At 39.5% G+C, this 17,528-nt stretch overlaps 1 protein-coding gene across 1 annotated transcript; it reads right to left on the minus strand.

The window, feature by feature from the left end:
* Window positions 1-311: 311 nt before the first annotated feature.
* Window positions 312-10,092, minus strand: LOC100263558 (GEM-like protein 4). Its single transcript, XM_059740469.1, has 4 exons — window positions 10,015-10,092; window positions 1,053-1,101; window positions 705-979; window positions 312-616 (listed from the first exon to the last, which is right to left on the minus strand). Exons 1-4 carry the CDS (start codon window positions 10,090-10,092, stop codon window positions 341-343), a joined length of 678 nt encoding a protein of 225 aa, XP_059596452.1. The 3' UTR covers window positions 312-340.
* Window positions 10,093-17,528: the final 7,436 nt, after the last annotated feature.

The raw sequence follows: 17,528 nt of genomic DNA on the forward strand, positions 1-17,528 counted from the left end.
CCTATTTGTCCTAGTAAAAGCTTCTGCAAAAATACTTGAGGTTGGATATCACTCTGTATATGGTTTTGGAACTCAGAGATCCATTCAATTCCTGTACCTCAACAAAAGCTATTGTTAATCTGTTTCCTCAGGTATTATGTCTTCATACTACACCAGAACACATTTGACAAGAAGCAATGGAATGTGTCATACAGCATATAATACAACAGACACAACATAAAGAGCTGGGGTTTATGTGATAGCATAGCTACTATAATACTAAAACAATAGTCACTTTGGAAGAACTTGTTCCATGCACTGAATAGAAAATATGGTTGAAAAATTGGAAATCAATTTCTCATTAGCAAAAAAATTGTACAAAGCCTCTGACTGTACAGATCCTTATCAGGTTCATGTAAATACATTTGTAGAAGTTGGGGGGAAGAAACTTTGAATCACTTCTCAACGCTTCACAGAGTGCCTGTTGGAGGTAGCTGAAAGCTTTCTGGTAATTCAAGAATCCCATAAACCAGAAGTCAAAGTTATCCACAGTAACGATTTCCATGTACTTCTGAGATGGATTTTTCACATTCTCGCTTTGGTTGGCTCTTTGTATCTTTCTCAGTGGGATAGAGACCTGCACAAAAGAAAATGAATTTACTTAGATGTTAACAAACAAGGAGGGGAGATCAGTTGACCTAGAGAGATTTATGTGAGTAGTCCACCTTGTAATGGATCCTAATCAATTCACCATTTGGAGAAGAGAATTTGATTGATCTATCACTGCAAAAGGCAATCCTCTGAGAAGAGATAAAGAGGAGACCAGCTATAGGGCCTCCTGTTGTTGATAAGTAGCATTGGGAAGCCTTCAATAGCTTCTCTCCTTCTCCAACACCAAAAATTTGCTTGAAAACTCTCTTCACTCCTCCAACTTGAAGAATCCTAGCCCCCAAGCTCAACTTTCCCTTCACCGTTTCAGAGAACTTAGGCCCTAATCTCACTGCAGTTTCACAAATGAATGTTAATGATTCTTAATCGTAACTGTAGCAAAAAAGTAACAGTTAGCAACTCACCATGCTCTCGGACTCCATCCACAAAATTGTCTGCCTTCTTCCTGTTTTTTTTTTATCCTGTAATTTGTGGAATCCCATTTTTCTGCAATTTCAAGACAAGCCCATTAGCAAAATGACTTCCATTTTAAAGTCTTCTATAACTAACAACTGATACGCAGAGTGGAAAGAGATAGAGAGAGGATTTTACTTTGGATGATTGCCCCAGAGCCATTTGAAAGAGATGGCTTATCATATTGGCAGCTGACTGGGATTCCGATAACATGTTCTTGGAGTTGGCTCTTCATATTTCTGAAAGTGCTGCAATTCAGTCTGCAACAAGTGGTCTGGAATGCTCTACTTTCCAGAGATTGAAAAAACCCTTTGAGTTGATCAACCCTGTACAATGCAGGTGTATTTAAAGGGACAAAAATGGTGGGTGAATCTTCAACTTCTGGTTGATGACTCATCCGTTGCTCATAAACAAGAATAAAGGCACAGACCTGAGCTTCAGGAAAAAATAAATTCTAATAAAAAATAGTCTGAGATGACGGGGTATGTTCGGTCTTTTTTGTAAGGCTATGCGAGGACCTATTCTTCTTTTGTTCAATTTTCCAAGAGATCAAAAGAAAGGTGTATCTGGTTAAATATGGTGGGACATAATAAAAAGGGAAATGAGAAAAAGGGAAGATGACTCAGAGTATGTGAAGATGAAGCCTTTTGAGCTGGCATTGTAGCTTTCTGATGCTAATACTATAAGAAAAAGGGAAATGAGAAGGCTTTACGTCATCCAAATTACAAGCTAAAACAAAAGATATTTTAATGGTTTCATAAAGGAAGATTGCATCTAACCACCAAATCAAACAGCCTCTTTGTTCTTCTATTCCCTGGAATTCAGTCAGTACTTCTCAGGAATTGCCCAGCCATTGGGGATCATACAACTCAGGATGGAATTCACGGAAATTGTGGGAACAACCAGACCTCTTCTGGACAAGAAACTCTTGAGAACTTGGGTTCACAGGAGAATGAAATTCATAGACACTTTGGGTGCAAGGAAAAGGAAAAGCCCCTAAAGAAAGATCAACCTATGAAATCAAGAGTTGATTAAAGTGGTCATAAAAGGAAAACTCACTATGCATAAACCTGATAGAACCAACCTGCCTTGTGCTTATCGCAAGCTTTGCAGCTGTCTTTTTATCATCCATGTGCTTATCTCAAGCTTTTTTAGCACTCTTTTTATCATCCATGTGCTTATCTCAAGCTTTTTAGCAGTCTTTTTATCATCCCTCTTCTCCTCATCCTTAGATTTTAAGGCAAAGAGGTGTTCCACCCTTTTCCAAATGTCAACCTCTACATAGAACCACTAAAAAAATTTATGGAGTCGAAGGACCATGTTAAACGACAGTGTGGATGAACAATACAATGGATATTTCATCCATCACAACATCCAAGGGACCCCAGCAAGATTCATAATCCTAAATCTCAGTGAGAAGTGAGAACTTGTGAAGACAATAGTAAAGAAAGAAATCATGAAATTTTGGTCCTTTTTCACATATTGGTCTTTATTATGGTTTGAGGGAGAAGCATATATCAGATCCTGTGAATTTTGGCACAAAAGAAGAGACCTATGTTTGGTAGGGCAGGAACCAACTCAAAACCCCACCAAATAGTAATAGGGAACTTTTTCAGAAGACATGTCATGTTAGCTACTGGAATGGAAGATTCACTTTTATTTGGGACATGCCATTTCTGTTAAAGCAATAAAGAGGAAACTCCCTGTGCAGAGGACAAGCCAGCTCACAAAAGTTCACTTACCGACTTAACGAGCAGATAAATCTAGTTGCAAGTTTTACAGCTAAGCAAATCACACTTCAGTATTTCCATCAGTACACTTGAGAATTGATACATGGAAATTTCATTAGTAAGTATATAAAAATAAGTACAGAGAAAAGGCTTTCGTTAAAATACAGAGAAACAAGAACACAGCAGCTTCAGACATCAAGTCCCTTAAGATATACTTATTGATGCCACTGACTTGTACACTACCATGGAAATGAGAAGTCATCCAAGGAAATTGAGAAAGCGAATTAAAGATTTCTGTTTTATGGGACAAGGGTCACACTTGGAATCAGATGACAAGGTTAACCATGTCCTTCAATATCCAGTTATTACATTGGAATGGTTATTTGATTTTCCCTAGTCCTCTATGTGGAAGTGAGTTGAAAGTGGCCGAGGTTTCTATTATTAGGGTGGGTAATCACAATGGTCATCAATATCTCTGCCCAAAAGGAAGAAAATGAATTCATGCTACTAAGACTGAGAATGATGAATAATCGACCTTGGATTCTTCAACTCAATCATGTTGCACTACAGTTGAGAATCTATCACCGTTTGATGGTTGTTTGAGTCAATGAGACTGGTCTGAGAAGCAAAATGAATCTCCTCATGGTAGAAAAACCTGGGGGTAACTCTGATAACATAACCACCAACAGAGGAATTGATGACAAGTGCTATATTTGCTGCAGAATTTAAGCTAAAATAAACCAAAATTCTGTTGAGAATATTCTGCAAGATAGAGGAACAGTTTTTAGTTTAGTTTGAATTTTTTTTTTTTTTTGAAATCGTATTTAACTTAGTAATGCTATTAGAAATCTGTTGAAGATATGTAGGCAAATTTTTTTGGCTTTGTTTGTTTCTTATAAATTCAGATTTTGAAGCTATGAAAAGTGGGTTGTAGAGAAGATTTTGGTGACCTTACCTGAGCGATTTGAATCCAAAATCTCTTCACTTGAAGAGTCCAGGGATCTGTCAATGATAACATTGGAAGAACTCATCAATTCACTACAAGCTCAAGAGAAAAGGAGAGCTTACAGAAAGGAGGAGATAATTGAGGAAGCATTTCAAGTGAAAGAGGTTGATCAAGCTCAAGGAGGCAACAAAGGAAAGAAACAATGGAGTAAGAAGAACAATAAGAAGGGGGGAAACAACAATAGTGGAGGCAACAAGGGCAAGCAACCTCCATGTCCTTATTGCTTGTTTAGATCTGACATTCAATGCAGGGCATGTAAATAGTTGGGGCATATGGAAAGGGTGTGTAAAAACAAACAACAAGAAAGACACCAAATGCAAGACCAGGAAGAGCAACTTTTTTTTGCATCTTGTTTTTCTAGTAGCAGTTCAAGTGATGACTATGTCGCCCCTTAATTTTGTCCCTTGACACTTGCATGTATCTCAGGGGTGTCACCTACACCCAATTTTTGTAGGTCACGGCCATGGAGCCCTTATTGGGCTTAATTGGTTTTCGGACCTCACTTGAGTTCACCTATGGTTCAGTTTAGTGCAAGCATTTGGTCCATTATGAAATGCCGTCATGGTCCATTCCTTGGTTTGTATCATACTACAGGTTAGAGTTTAAGGTCTACACAAAAACTTTGGTTCAATTGGAGCTCGCTAAAGCCCATTCAAATCGGGAGCACTTTGGCTTGTTTTAGTCATTTCTTCCTCATTCGAGCTCGGAATTGCACACCGTTTTTTTTTTTTTGTTGGATTCCTTATTCTTCGAGGGATATTCTATCAAAATTTGAGAATTTTTATCAACCGGCTTGACTGGTTTGTTTTTGGCGTTCTTGCACCCTAGGTTCATTTAGATGCACCTGGCCCATTAGCTACACTCCTCAGTCACTTAGCATGTTTTTTTAATCACTTAGACACCTCCTGGGTTTAGTTTCCATCTAATTCACCTTGGCACTTTCCACTTAGGTCACCTAGGTCTCTTAGATATTTTTTGTGGGCTTAATTCCCTAAGATTAGTTTCTTGATTGATGGTTTTTTTAGATTAGGTGAGTATTTAGCTAGATTTTTTTTTTATTTGGATTACTTCAGATGAATTTTCGATGTTTAATTATGTCAACTTGATATTTTATTTTTATTTTTATGTTTTATTTGTGTTTTAGTTTAATATTTAGATTATTGTTACGTGCATGCGGTATTTATTGTTTTTTCCTACTTTATTCATTTAATCATTCACTTATTTACTTTTAGAAAATTGCACGTGGTTAGTGATCTTATCTTATTGTTATTATTATTATTATCAATACTATTATTATTATTATTATAATTATTATCATCATTATCTTTGTTATTATTATTATTTGTATTATGCCTTTATTATTTCATTTTATTTTTATTTTGTATTATTGTCTTCATTTTATTCCATTTTATTTTTATTTTTGTATTATATTATGCTTTCATTACTTTATTTACTTTTTAAAAAACGAAAAAAAACAGAATGCATGGGAAAAAGGATTTTTATTGGAAAAATTAAGAGTGGAAAATGATGCTTGGGAAATCGGCAGAATGCATGGAAAAAGGAGTTTCTTTTGGAAAAAGAAAAAAGGAAAAACAGGGGTTTTTCGAGTAGGGGGTGGAAAATGGAGCCAGGAGGCAAGCTTAAAAGAGAAGAAAAGGGAAATAAAAAGAAAAAAAAAATATGAGAGGGGAGGTTTTTTGAGGGGACTGCATGGGAAAGAGATAGGGGGATTCAAGAAGGCATGGAGAGGTTTTCAGAGAGAAAGATAAAAGGGAGACTTAGGGGGAGAAGAAAGAGGGGTCTGAGAAGAGAAGTTAGGGAGGTTTTGAAGAGGAACAAATTCGGGAGAGGTGAGAAAAGAGAAATGGAACAGAGAACAAAGAGAGGAGAGAACGTTTCAGAGAGTGAGAGAGCAGATTGGAAAGAAAAAGAAAAAAAATAGAGAACAAAGAGATGAGAGGTCGGCAGAGGAGATTTTGAAAAGAAAAAAAAGAAAAAAAAAAAGAGTTTCTAAGATTCGAAGTAGACTGTACAAGGCAAGAGAAGAAAAAAGGTAACAGAGAAGAGGGGAGGATTTCAGTTAGTTCTTTAACTTCAGGAAAAATAAGAACTTACTGATCTTTGAAGAAGGAAAGAGGTGTCCTCAAGTATGGTTATTGTAACTCTTACGTTCATTTCTGTTTATGAATTCTATTGATTATGGACTACTGTTGAATTGGGAATTGCTTTCTTTTATATCATGCTCTTGGGATTTCATTTGAGAATTGATTTAAACATGGTCCACTTTTATATTGAGAATGGTTCGTTTCTTTGCTTGTTTTTGTGATCATGCTCTGTTTTGGGATATTTGTTTGTTTGTCTCTGTTGTGTATACGATCCCTTTGTGGTTTTACTGAGACCCTTCATTTCTAGAGCTTGGTAAACTACCGCATCCTTGTATGATCAGAGACCTGTAGCTCTGTGCTAGTTTGGGTCATTTTATTTTTTTCTTTTTTTTTTTTTAAAAAAAAATGGGTTCGGTCATTCTAGCATATAGCAACCTGGTTTAGCCGCATACTGGTCATTGCAGTTGGCTCATTTCTTATTGGTCGGGATTGCTACTCCACCTGTGGTACTGGTAACTCCCCTTGCTACCATGGCATAAGCGACGATCCTTCGCCTCAACCAGAGCTCATCTTCTAGCAGCCCGCTTCAGCTGCGCTTTGGAAGTTACTGCAACTCATTTTTTCTGGTGCCAGCCTGAGTTGCAGCTCCACCGGTGGCCAACTCTCTTTACTGTCGCGGCATGGGTGGCGCCTCATTTGGCCCTCATTGCTGGAACTACCCTAGGTTCGGGGTAGTTTACCTTTTAGATGGAAGTCTCGCCGGCGGTGGCAAGATGGCCATCTTCCATGCGTCACATGCACGTCCAGTCCACCTGTTGTCCGCCTTTGTTGAAGTTAAAAAAAAAAAAAAAAAAACTATTAACTCATTACTTATGTACCATTTTTAAATTCTTCTTTAATCGTTAGATTGTAATCCTCCAATAGCTTTGCTAAAGTTCCTAAAACTGAATTCGTAAGATACAATTTTTTTAATAGTTCTCTGAAACTTGGTTTTTCAAAACACGACTGATTCGTGCCCAGTCAGTGTATCAACTGATTCATGTCCAGCTAGTGCTCCTTGATTGAGGGAGTAATCAACAAAATTTATAACCTATTACACCATGACTAGGGTAGCAAAGACAAAGCTACTATAGCATAGTGGCTCTAGGATCGTTCACTGGAAAGGGTTTTCAATTCATAAATGATACCAATTCAAAGATGAATTGGTGCATTTTCATTTCAAGGTTAACTTAAGAAATAAAACACAAACTTTGATTGAAAAAGATTTAGGTTTAAACTAACGGCAAAGGAAGTAATGGAAATTACTTATGAAGAAAAACATTCCTTGGAGGTTTAGGTTCACAGGGGAGGTTCCTCGTGCAAAAGCAGAGCTCCGGTCATTTGGTTCATTTCCTCGCATTAGAGAATTAACATATAGTCAATTCTCCAACCGGTTTGGTACATATGCTTCCCCTTAATGGATTCAAATAATAATTCCCTCTCACTGATGCACCTTGCAATGACTCATACCTCTCACCTAGCACTTGCCATTCAAGGTGATCTTTAACCTTGGATTACCTGTCAAAAGCTCGCAAGAGATAACTAATGGATGTCTCCGTGGAGTCTAAAAGCTTACCAAGTGTTGGCTATTCTAGAAAATCCTACCTTCAAACCATCTCCCAAAGGCTCGCAAGAGATAAACTAGTGCATCTCTATGGATGGAGATCACTTGCTTTATCAAGTGTTGGCCCAGGTGATTCAAAGGCGTTTTAAGTTAACTAAAAAGATAAAACCATTAACTGGTCACACTTTCTCTTCATTAATGGCTGAAACCACAAAACAACTAATTCTTGCACTTGGAACCTTTCCTGGCAACCTTAACTCCAAGGAACTAAAAGTTTAGCCACTCATTCTCTGAGGAAACATCCTCAGACCTTGTTTGACTAGTAAGAAAATAAAATCAAAATGAGAAGGTAAAAGCAGAGCAAAGCTCTGTATTTTTCTTTCTTTTTAAATTATACAAAAGTTACGTCGTCCCGAGAACAGACTCCCGAGAGATATTTATATGAAAATTTTAATAATAATATCTATAAGGTTATTCAACCTTTTTCCAAACTTAATAACTAAGGAATCCTATAATTGGTGGGTTACAAGGAGAGTTTGGGAATTTAGACATCAAATATCTAAAATAAAATATCTAAAGATGTCGATTGCAAAAATCGAGAAGCTTCAGGAGAACACCGCGGCACTGTGCAAAATTGGCTTCGAAGCTCTCCGGGTGAGCGCTATCGGTGGATCCGGATATGTCTGATCGTGGAAGTTGAAATGCCCTCTTCTCCCATCCGGAAATGTCTGCCGAATGTGAAACATTCGGAGAAGGTGGAACGTCACCCGACCAGAATTCCGGATGTGATACATCCGGGGGGAGGGGAAAGTGGCGGCAGCCGGGTGTAATGTGGCGGCAGTCAGGTGTATGGAAGCCGAGTGTAATGTGGCGGCAGCCGGGTGGAATGTGGCGGCAACCGGGTGGAATTCCTTCCCAGGTGGAATGTGCGGGATCCCATACTCCTTGTATTCTGGATTTGCTTATGGATTCCAAAGAACTCTCCTCAATCTTGGATTGCTTTGGTGATAAAAAAGCTATCAAAACACCAAAACTTAACACAATTTGATTAGAATTGAATGCATGGGTCCTTAATATGTTAATTGGGTTAAAAGGTGATAACTACTACTCAAAAGTGTTTAAAAGAGTTAATTACAAGCTATGAAATAGTACTTTTTGAGTAGTAATCAACGACTTTTAAGTAGTTTTATAAAATTCAAATTTTTTCTTAAAATGATTTCCAAATGTTTTTTTTTCACATTCTCCAAAACTTTTTTTTTTTTTTAATACCATTTTTAAATTCTCATATTTTCGAAATTCCAAATTCAACTTCAAACAAAATTTCCAAAATTTCTCAAAGTTCCGGGTTCAACTTTTTTAAGTTTTCATTACCCAAAATTTCGAAATTTTCAGATTTTAATTTTATTTAGTTTCCATTTCCAAGGTTTTCAATTTCGAAAATTCCGGATTCAATTTTTTTAAGTTTCCATTTCCAAAATTTCGAAAACTCCATATTTAATTCTTTAAGTTTCTATGTATGCGACTTTCATGAATTCGGTGGCCGTTAATTGATAAAATTCTGTTGCATTTCTTTTTTTATGGAATTTGTGGCTGTTTGTGGATGAAAATTCAAGTGAATAAGGTGTTAATTCCAGGCTAAAAAGTAATGGAATTGGAGTAGCTAAATGTTAGCCACATAGTGAAGTTTCATGGTTGCATTTTGGTGGTCGTTTGATGGAAATTAGAGGTTACATGTATAGGGTCTGATCATGACTGAAAATTCTATCAATTTGAGTAGGAGTGCGACTAAATTTTAGTAAATTTGGGGGTTGCATATGTTGTACGCTTGTGCTTATTGACTAACCCGTTTCTGCAGCGCATGGTTGGGGTTCTCAGGTACTCATAATTGTTCTAATTGTTGATTTCCTAAGCATGCCAAATATTATCTAGGATTGTATGAGTCTTGTCATCCATGTAGCTTGGGGGAAATTGATTGATCTTTGACCCATATGCTCCAATGTAGCCAATTCACTAGTAGAGATTGGGTCCCGGGCCTAAAAGGGTGCTACCTCGCATGAGGTACCTTCCTAATAAGTAACCTGATCCCTGGACCTAGAAATCGAGTTCCGCGGACTGCTTTTCCTAATGGGAGTCATTGAGGGGTTTTTGTTCTTACTTAATTTTCCCCATCTCAAAAATAAAAATAAAAAGTAAGTAGTGACTCCAAATAAAACTGTTCCTCATTGGGGATAAATTTACCAAAACTCGAAAACTGTTTTTTCTACACTTACATTTATTATTCTAAATCGCGAGTCACGTCGGTTGGTGGACTGGGGAAGGGTCCACAAATTGGTGACTCCACTGGGGATCAAAACCAGAATCTTTGGTGTCATAAGAGTATCAAAATTGAACTTGAGTTGGGTATATTGGAGCACATGGTTCATTGACCAGTGGACTTTTGGGCCATTTGGATGACTGATGATCACTTACCTGGTTGGCATTTGACCTGCGCTTGTGAATTTTTGTTGCCTGTGTGTTGAGCTGATTGGTTATAGCTTGTTCACTCATTGTTGGTAGTGCTTGGTCTTGTGATTCATGATAAGCATAGATGATTAGTTTGTGTGTAGATTTTGTGGTAGGCCAGCTCTTTGAGTATGACAGTTTGCTACATGACTCACTATCTTTTGCATAACTGCTTGCTACTTGTCTTTGTGGGACACATGTGCATCCCCTTACATCCAGGTCTTTAGTCTTGGTCGAATGTCCCTTATTGGTTTCTCGAGTTATATCGGAATCATTCCAATTGTTTGCCTTCGACCAAGATAGGGGCTTGGAGTAGGGTCTAGCGTAGGGGCTATATGGATGTTTGGGAGCACTATGGAGATGACAAATATCCGAGCAATGAAGACTCATATAGCCTTGAGTTGGATTTCATGGATATATGCATGGCTAGTATGTCACTTTGTTTGTTGGTTATGATCCTAGCTTGCGTATCCTTTGTGGGTGCGGTAGTCTAGTCTTTAGGTCATGTTTCTGCCTGTCATTAGTTATAGAGCTACCTTACCCTTAGGATATTGCCATGTCAGAGTTCCGTCCTCGTACATGGGGCCATGTATTAGTTTAACAGTTGGCATCACATGACGGTTCATTCCCTTGGAGGATTTATTTGTGGGATTACATTGGTGGTTTAATTTCAAGTTTGATAGTCACGGGGGTCGATACCCTCCCTTTCATTACAGGTTTTTTAATTGAGAGTACGACTTGGGTTCTAGAGATTGGATCAGAGTCGAAAGGAGACTTGTGAGAGGATCAGAGTCGGTGAGAGACTTGCGAGAGGATCAGATCAGTACAACCAGATAAGACAACCATCAGTTCATAGAGATATGGACCCCCAATATGCTACTGTTGACCAGCTAGTCGAGATCACGGACACCATGGCGTCGCTCAGGGACGCTATCTTAGGATTAGGATAGAGGATTCATGGACACTAGGCTCAGCCAATGCCGATTCAGGGGAGCACCCCACGTGACTCTACTATACCACCACCGCCACCATCTGGCCATACCATACATTTGGACCACATGATTCCTCCGCCTCCACCACCACCAATTCAGTCAGCTCCATAGGTTGGGGCATTTGTTCTACATGGACAGACTGAGACTACTCCATATTCTGTTGTGGCACCTGCGCAGGTTACAGATGATACTCAGACCCTCATTGATAGGATTGAGTAAAGGATGAGATTGTTGCATGCTTTAGATGGAGTTATGAGTTGGAATGGGTATGATGATTTGCCAGTTGCAACATTGCTTGTTGAGTTCCGCATGCCAGATATTGAGAGATACATGGGGTTCAGGTGCCCCCGTATCTACTTGTAGTTGTATAGAGTTGTTATGTGCACGCACAAACTAGATGAGGCACATATGATTATGTTGTTTCCCCTGTCACAGAGTGGTGTCGCGCAACATTGGTTTGCTTCACTAGACCCCTCATGGCGCAGGACTTAGAGTGATTTAGTACAGGAGTTCCTCAAACCGTACTTCTTTAAAACAGTAGTGGACGTATCACGGAGAGAGTTGGAGGCTCTTAGACAAAGGCTAGATGAGTCAGTTACTTCATTCATATCCTACTAGAGGGAAAAGATATTGCAAATTATTGACAGACCTTCAGAGTAAGATCAGATCAGTATGCTTATACGTAACTTTTAGTCCCAGTTTTCCAGACATCTCATGGGATTTCCTCAGACTAATTTTGGCTCATTGGTACAAGCCCTCTATGGCATCGAGAATGGTATAGCTAGGAGATTATGGGTAGACTCTTCCCTTTCAGACTTGAAGGGGAAGAAACCCGGGTTAGGCCCCAGACCATCAGACATTGGTACTATTGGCATGATGGGCCACAGGTTTTCACGACGTCCTCAGACTCCGAGACAGTTTTTAGATACTCCTTATCTGATAGTACAACATGATTAATACAGACTAGTTGTCCCCACTAGGCCAACATGGCCTACTTATCTATACCTGCCACTACAGCTAGTATATGCCACTCAGGCGGCTTAAAGGCCACCTATGCAGTTCCATCATCAGTATAGAGCACCGCCTCCACCGAGGTCCATTAGACAGTTCTAACGGCTCGGGATGCCCTTGAGCCGAGCCTTTCAGAGATTAGTTGAAAGGGGACTGATTGCTCCATTATTGCCTAGACCACCGCCGCAACCGAACCCACCGGGATATCACACAGATCTTCATTGTGCCTACTACCAGAGGACAAGTCATGTGATTACTACTCAAAAAGTGCTATTTGATAGCTTGTTTAACTCTTTTAAACACTTGTGAATAGTAGTTATTACCTTTTAACTCAATTAACATATTAAGGACCTTTTCAATCATTTCTAATCAAATTGTGTATGTTTTGGTGTTTTTGTTAGTAATTTGATCACCAAAGCAATCCAAGATTGAGGAAAGTTCTTTGGAATCCATGGAAAAGCAATGGAAAGCTCATTAACATGAAGAACCAAAGCTTTGAAGCTTTATAGTCCTTTGCCATAAGCAAATCATGAATGCAAGGAGGGAAAACAAAGAGAGAAATCTAACATGAAGCATTCAAGAGGACAGCAACTGTCAGCCACTTTTGGAGCACTTCTTGGAGCTCAATTTATGCATACTGTATGTCATTTCGAGGCTCATGAAGTCAGAAATCCAACGCTTTAAACGGTGCACGATTCAGAGTTGAAATGAAGGAGTTAGAGCCATTGGAAGCTGATCACACCAAGTTGAAGGCCAATTTCACGGGCTGTGAAATCAGCCTTTGGCTGCGAAATCACAAGAGGAAGGCTGCGAAATGGTGTCCTTCAGGTTGCGAAATTTCACAGCCATCTTGCACGCTTGCGAAATTCTCTTGAGTGCTTCCCTATATTTGCGACCGACATTTTTAGATTTTTTGCTTAAGATATTTGATGTCTAAATCCCCATTTTCTCCTTGTAATCCACCTATCATAGGATTCCTTAGTTATTAAGTAAGAACAAAGGGTAAATAGCCTCATATATATTATTTGTAATTTCCATTATAGTGATATGTCGAGGAGCTTGTTCTTAGAGACATCTTTTATATAGTTTTGGAAGGAAGTAAAATACAGGGCTTTTTGCTCTACCTTACCTACTCAATTTGATTGTATTATATCTATTTTTTCTTACTAGCCAAACAAGCTCTGAGGATGTTTTCTCAGAGAATGAGTGGCTAAGCTTTTAGTTCCTTGGAGCTAAGGTAGCCGGGTAAGGCTCCGAATGCAAGAATTGGTAGTTTTGTTATTTCAGCTGTTAATGAAGAGAAAGTGTGACCCATTAATGATTTCTATGTTTTTAGTTAACTTAAAACACCTTCAATTCACCTGGGCCAACACATGGTAAGGCAAGTGATCTCCGTCCATGGAGATGCACTAGTTTATCTCTTACGAGCCTTTGGGAGGTGACTTGAAGGTAGGATTTTCTAGAATTGCCAACACTTGGTAAGCTTTTGGACTCTAAGGAGACATCCATTAGTTATCTCTTACGAGCTTGAGAAGGGAAGTCCAAGGTTAATGATCATCTTGAATGGCGGATGCTAGGTGAGAGGCACGAGCCATTGCAAGTTGCATCAGTAAGAGGGAATTAGTGCTAAAATCCATTAAAGGGAAACATCTATACAACACTGGTTAGAGAATTAACTATATGTTAATTCTCTAATGCGAGGAAAAGATTCAAGTGACCGGAGCTCTATTTTTGCATGAGGAGCCTCCTCTGTGAACCTAAAACTCCAAGGAACGCTTTTCTTCATAAGTAATTTCCATTACTTTCTTTTTAGTTAGCTTAAAACAAATCATTTTTCAACCAAAGTTTATGTTTTCTTCTTAAGTTAACCTTGAAATGAAAAAGCACCAATTTAACTTTGAATTGGTATCAGTTGTAAGTTGAAAACCCTTCCCAGTGAACGATCCTAGAGCCACTATGCTATATTAGCTAAGGCTATTCTAGTGCATGGTGATATAGGTTATAAATTTTGTTGATTACTCCTGTCTGAGGACCAAACTCAAGGTACACCAGCTAGGCACGCAATCATCATGACACAGATAGTTGTGCAGCTTTGAGACATGCTATTTAGGATCTGATTGATCAAGACCTAGTCAACTTAGGACGAACTGGTGTGACCACATACCTACTCCCCACTCACAATACTAGAGTTGTACCTTCACTCCTTGGGGGAGGGGGGGGGTGGTACATTTGATTAAGTTTGTAGGGGATGAGATATTTATGATGGGATGGGATGGGATGGAGAGGTTCCTTAGCTGATCAGTTTGTATGAAGATTCAGACTTCATTAGTATACTTTTGACCAACAAATCCTTAAACGGGATTCCCAGATAGTCTTCAGTACCACCAGGGTATTAGCAGCACGTGCCACCCATGACGTCTTTCCTTCTTTTCCCTGAGGGGTACGACCCGCTCGTAGAGATGTTCAGATGGTTACATGAAGTGGGAGAGTAGCCCAGCCTCCACCTGTTAATAGGCCATTTGATGGTACATCCACTAGAGAGGAGCTTCAAAGAGAAGATGGCGAGATTTTGCACCAGCTACGCACTACGTAGGCTCGCATATCCATTTGGAGTCTTTTAGCCTCATCTAGTACGCATAGAGATGCATTAGTCAGAGCCCTCAGCCAAATCAAGATTGATACCTCTACTACCCCAGAGATGCTCATACACATTTTGAGAGCTGACAGAACCACATGTATTGTGTTCTCTGAGGATAACTTTCCCTCAGAGAGATCAAGTCACGTTCATCCCTTGTATATCAGTGTTGCATGTTCAGGCCATTGAGTGCCGACAGTCCTACTGGACAGTGGCTCTACCCTGCATGTTTGTCATTTGGCTACAACAATTGCTCTTGGTTTTTCTCCATCTGATTTTGGACCTTCTACACAGACCGTTAGAGCTTATGATGGGACTAAGAGGACTGTTATGGGCACACTTACTTCACACGTTACAATTGGGCCAGTCAGATACTCCGTGCTATTCCAAGTTTTGAAGATCCAACCATCCTTCAATCTACTACTCAGCCGCCCTTAGATTCATGAGGCTGACGCCATACCATTTTCCCTTCACCAGAAGGTAAAGTTCATTCATGAGGGATGAGTCATCTCGATACAATCTGACAAAAACATCATCGCTTTTTCTAAGCCTGTGTTGCAGAGTAGCCATAGTGATGATGATTTGCATTTGACCGAGTTCACATTTCATGAGGTTCAGGTAATCAACTTAGAGGATGACAGTAGAGACATGGTACCTATGTCGTTTGATCAGTATAGCAGCACCTCAATACTCAGCATGATGAGAGGCATGTCATATTTACTTGGCTTGGGATTGGGTCGTCACCAGTAGGGGCCACATGAGTTTGCATTCATAGTTAATCATGACGCGCCTTATGGTTTGTGTTACACTCCTACAGAGGAAGATGCACATCACATGGCGCGACTGCGCATGGATAAGGTGAGGGCTCGTTTTTCTAGCATTTCGTTTGATTATCGTCTTCGCCCATATACCTTTCGCTTGGCTGACTACTTTATCAGAGGTTCAGAGCATGTACCCAGCGTGGAGGGGATTGACCATATTTTGGAGACAGTGGAGATTCAGGATATCCAGCAGGCATTGGGTCAGATGTATTTTGAGTTCTGGGATCACCGAGGCATCCAATGCTGTGATAGTTGCACCCTTGTCGTTGGGCCAAGCCAATATGTTTTCTATATGTTTCCTGGATGAGGACTTTAATTATGGATTGCTTGTAGTTTTTGGAGGTGGACTCGATAGAGTGACGCTTGATGATGCCTACACTGATGAGATGGACATGATAGGCATAGATTGTATTCTTGACGCAACTCCACACAAGTCTCATTTTGCTTTTGATATGTTTGGAGTTTCTATGCTTGAGATGGATGGAGATGACTCTATTACTGATGTTGCTACCCCTGGTTTTATTTATGTTGAGGGAATGTTCGATCCTATGGACCCACCTCTTTCTTTTGACTCTATGTTTGGGTTTGTCACCCGCTATAATGTTATGTCTGATGGAAATAATAATGATATGAGCCTTTTGAGTACTTACCTGTGTCACAACATTTCCCTTTGATTGCACCTCAGGCACCCATAACACAAATACATGATATTAATGATGTGGGAGACCCAGATGGGCCACTGAGTGGTCAGTCAGATTGTGATTCAGTCTCAGAAGAAATGAAAGCTATACCCGTTTCTTATAGCATCTAGTTGGTGGATTTCAGGACCTCTGATCAGCCTAGGGGGCTTAAGATTGGCTCTTCCTTATCTCTTGATGAGAATAGTAGATTGATTAACCTACTTAGGTCATACCTGGATGTATTTGCATGGTCATATGAGGACATGCCAGGCCTTGACCCCTCTATAGTACAACATCACCTACCCATTCTTCCACATGCTAGACCAGTTAAACAAAAATTGAGAAGACTACACCCTCGATGGAGTTTATAGGTTAAGGAAAAGATCCAGAAACAACTCAGTGTAGGTTTCTTATCTGTGGTCGAGTATCCTGAGTGGTTGGCTAATGTTGTTCTCATTCCTAAAAGGGACGAAAAGGTTAGGGTATGTTTCGATTATAAGGATCTTAATAAGGTTAGTTATAAGGATGATTTTTCCCTTCCACACATCAATATGTTGGTTGATAGCACTGCAAGTCATTCTATCTTATCATTTATGGATGGGTTTTTTGGGTATAATCATATTTTGATGGCTCTAGAGGATATGAAAAAGACATCTTTCATCACTAAGTGGGGTACTTATTTGCTACAGGGTCATGCCATTTGGGTTGAAGAATACAGGGGCTACTTATCAGAGAGTCGCTACTACTCTGTTCCATGACATGATGCACAAAGATGTTGAGGTATATGTGGATGACATGATAGTGAAATCCTGAGACAGAGTAGATCACCTAGCAACCTTACTGAGATTCTTTAAGAGGATCAGACAGTTCAGATTTCAATTAAATCCCAAGAAGTGCACCTTTGGGGTAACTTCTAGGAAGCTGCTAGGACATATCGCTAGTGAGCGTGGTATAGAGGTTGATCCGAAGAAGATCAGACCTATACTTGACATGCCTACTCCGAGGATTGAGAGAGAGATAAGGGGCTTTCTAGGCAGATTACAGTATACTAGTTGTTTCATTGCTAGATTGACAGATATATGTGAGCCTATCTTTTGTCTTCTAAGGAAGAACCAACCTACAGTTTGGAATGATGATTGCTAGCATGCTTTTGAGAATATTAAGGAGTGTCTTCTTTCTCCTCCAGTTTTAATGCCTCCCACACCGGGGTGCCCTTTGCTTCTATATTTGTCAGTTTCAGACATGGCTTTAGGGTGCATGTTAGCTCAGCTTGATGATTCGGGGAAGAAGTAAGCCATTTACTATTTGAGTAAAAGAATGCTTGAGTATGAGTGCAAATACA

The sequence above is a fragment of the Vitis vinifera genome, chromosome 10, assembly GCF_030704535.1.
Source record: "Vitis vinifera cultivar Pinot Noir 40024 chromosome 10, ASM3070453v1".
Lineage (NCBI taxonomy): Eukaryota > Viridiplantae > Streptophyta > Magnoliopsida > Vitales > Vitaceae > Vitis > Vitis vinifera.

Coding starts and splice junctions, on each gene's coding strand:
- LOC100263558 (XM_059740469.1), bottom strand. CDS start 10,092: ATGAGTGAACAAGCTATAACCAATCAGCTCAACACACAGGCAACAAAA. Junction 980..1,052: donor GGATGGAGTCCGAGAGCATG/GTGAGTTGCTAA, acceptor GTGAAACTGCAG/TGAGATTAGGGCCTAAGTTC. Junction 617..704: donor TGATTAGGATCCATTACAAG/GTGGACTACTCA, acceptor TCTTTTGTGCAG/GTCTCTATCCCACTGAGAAA.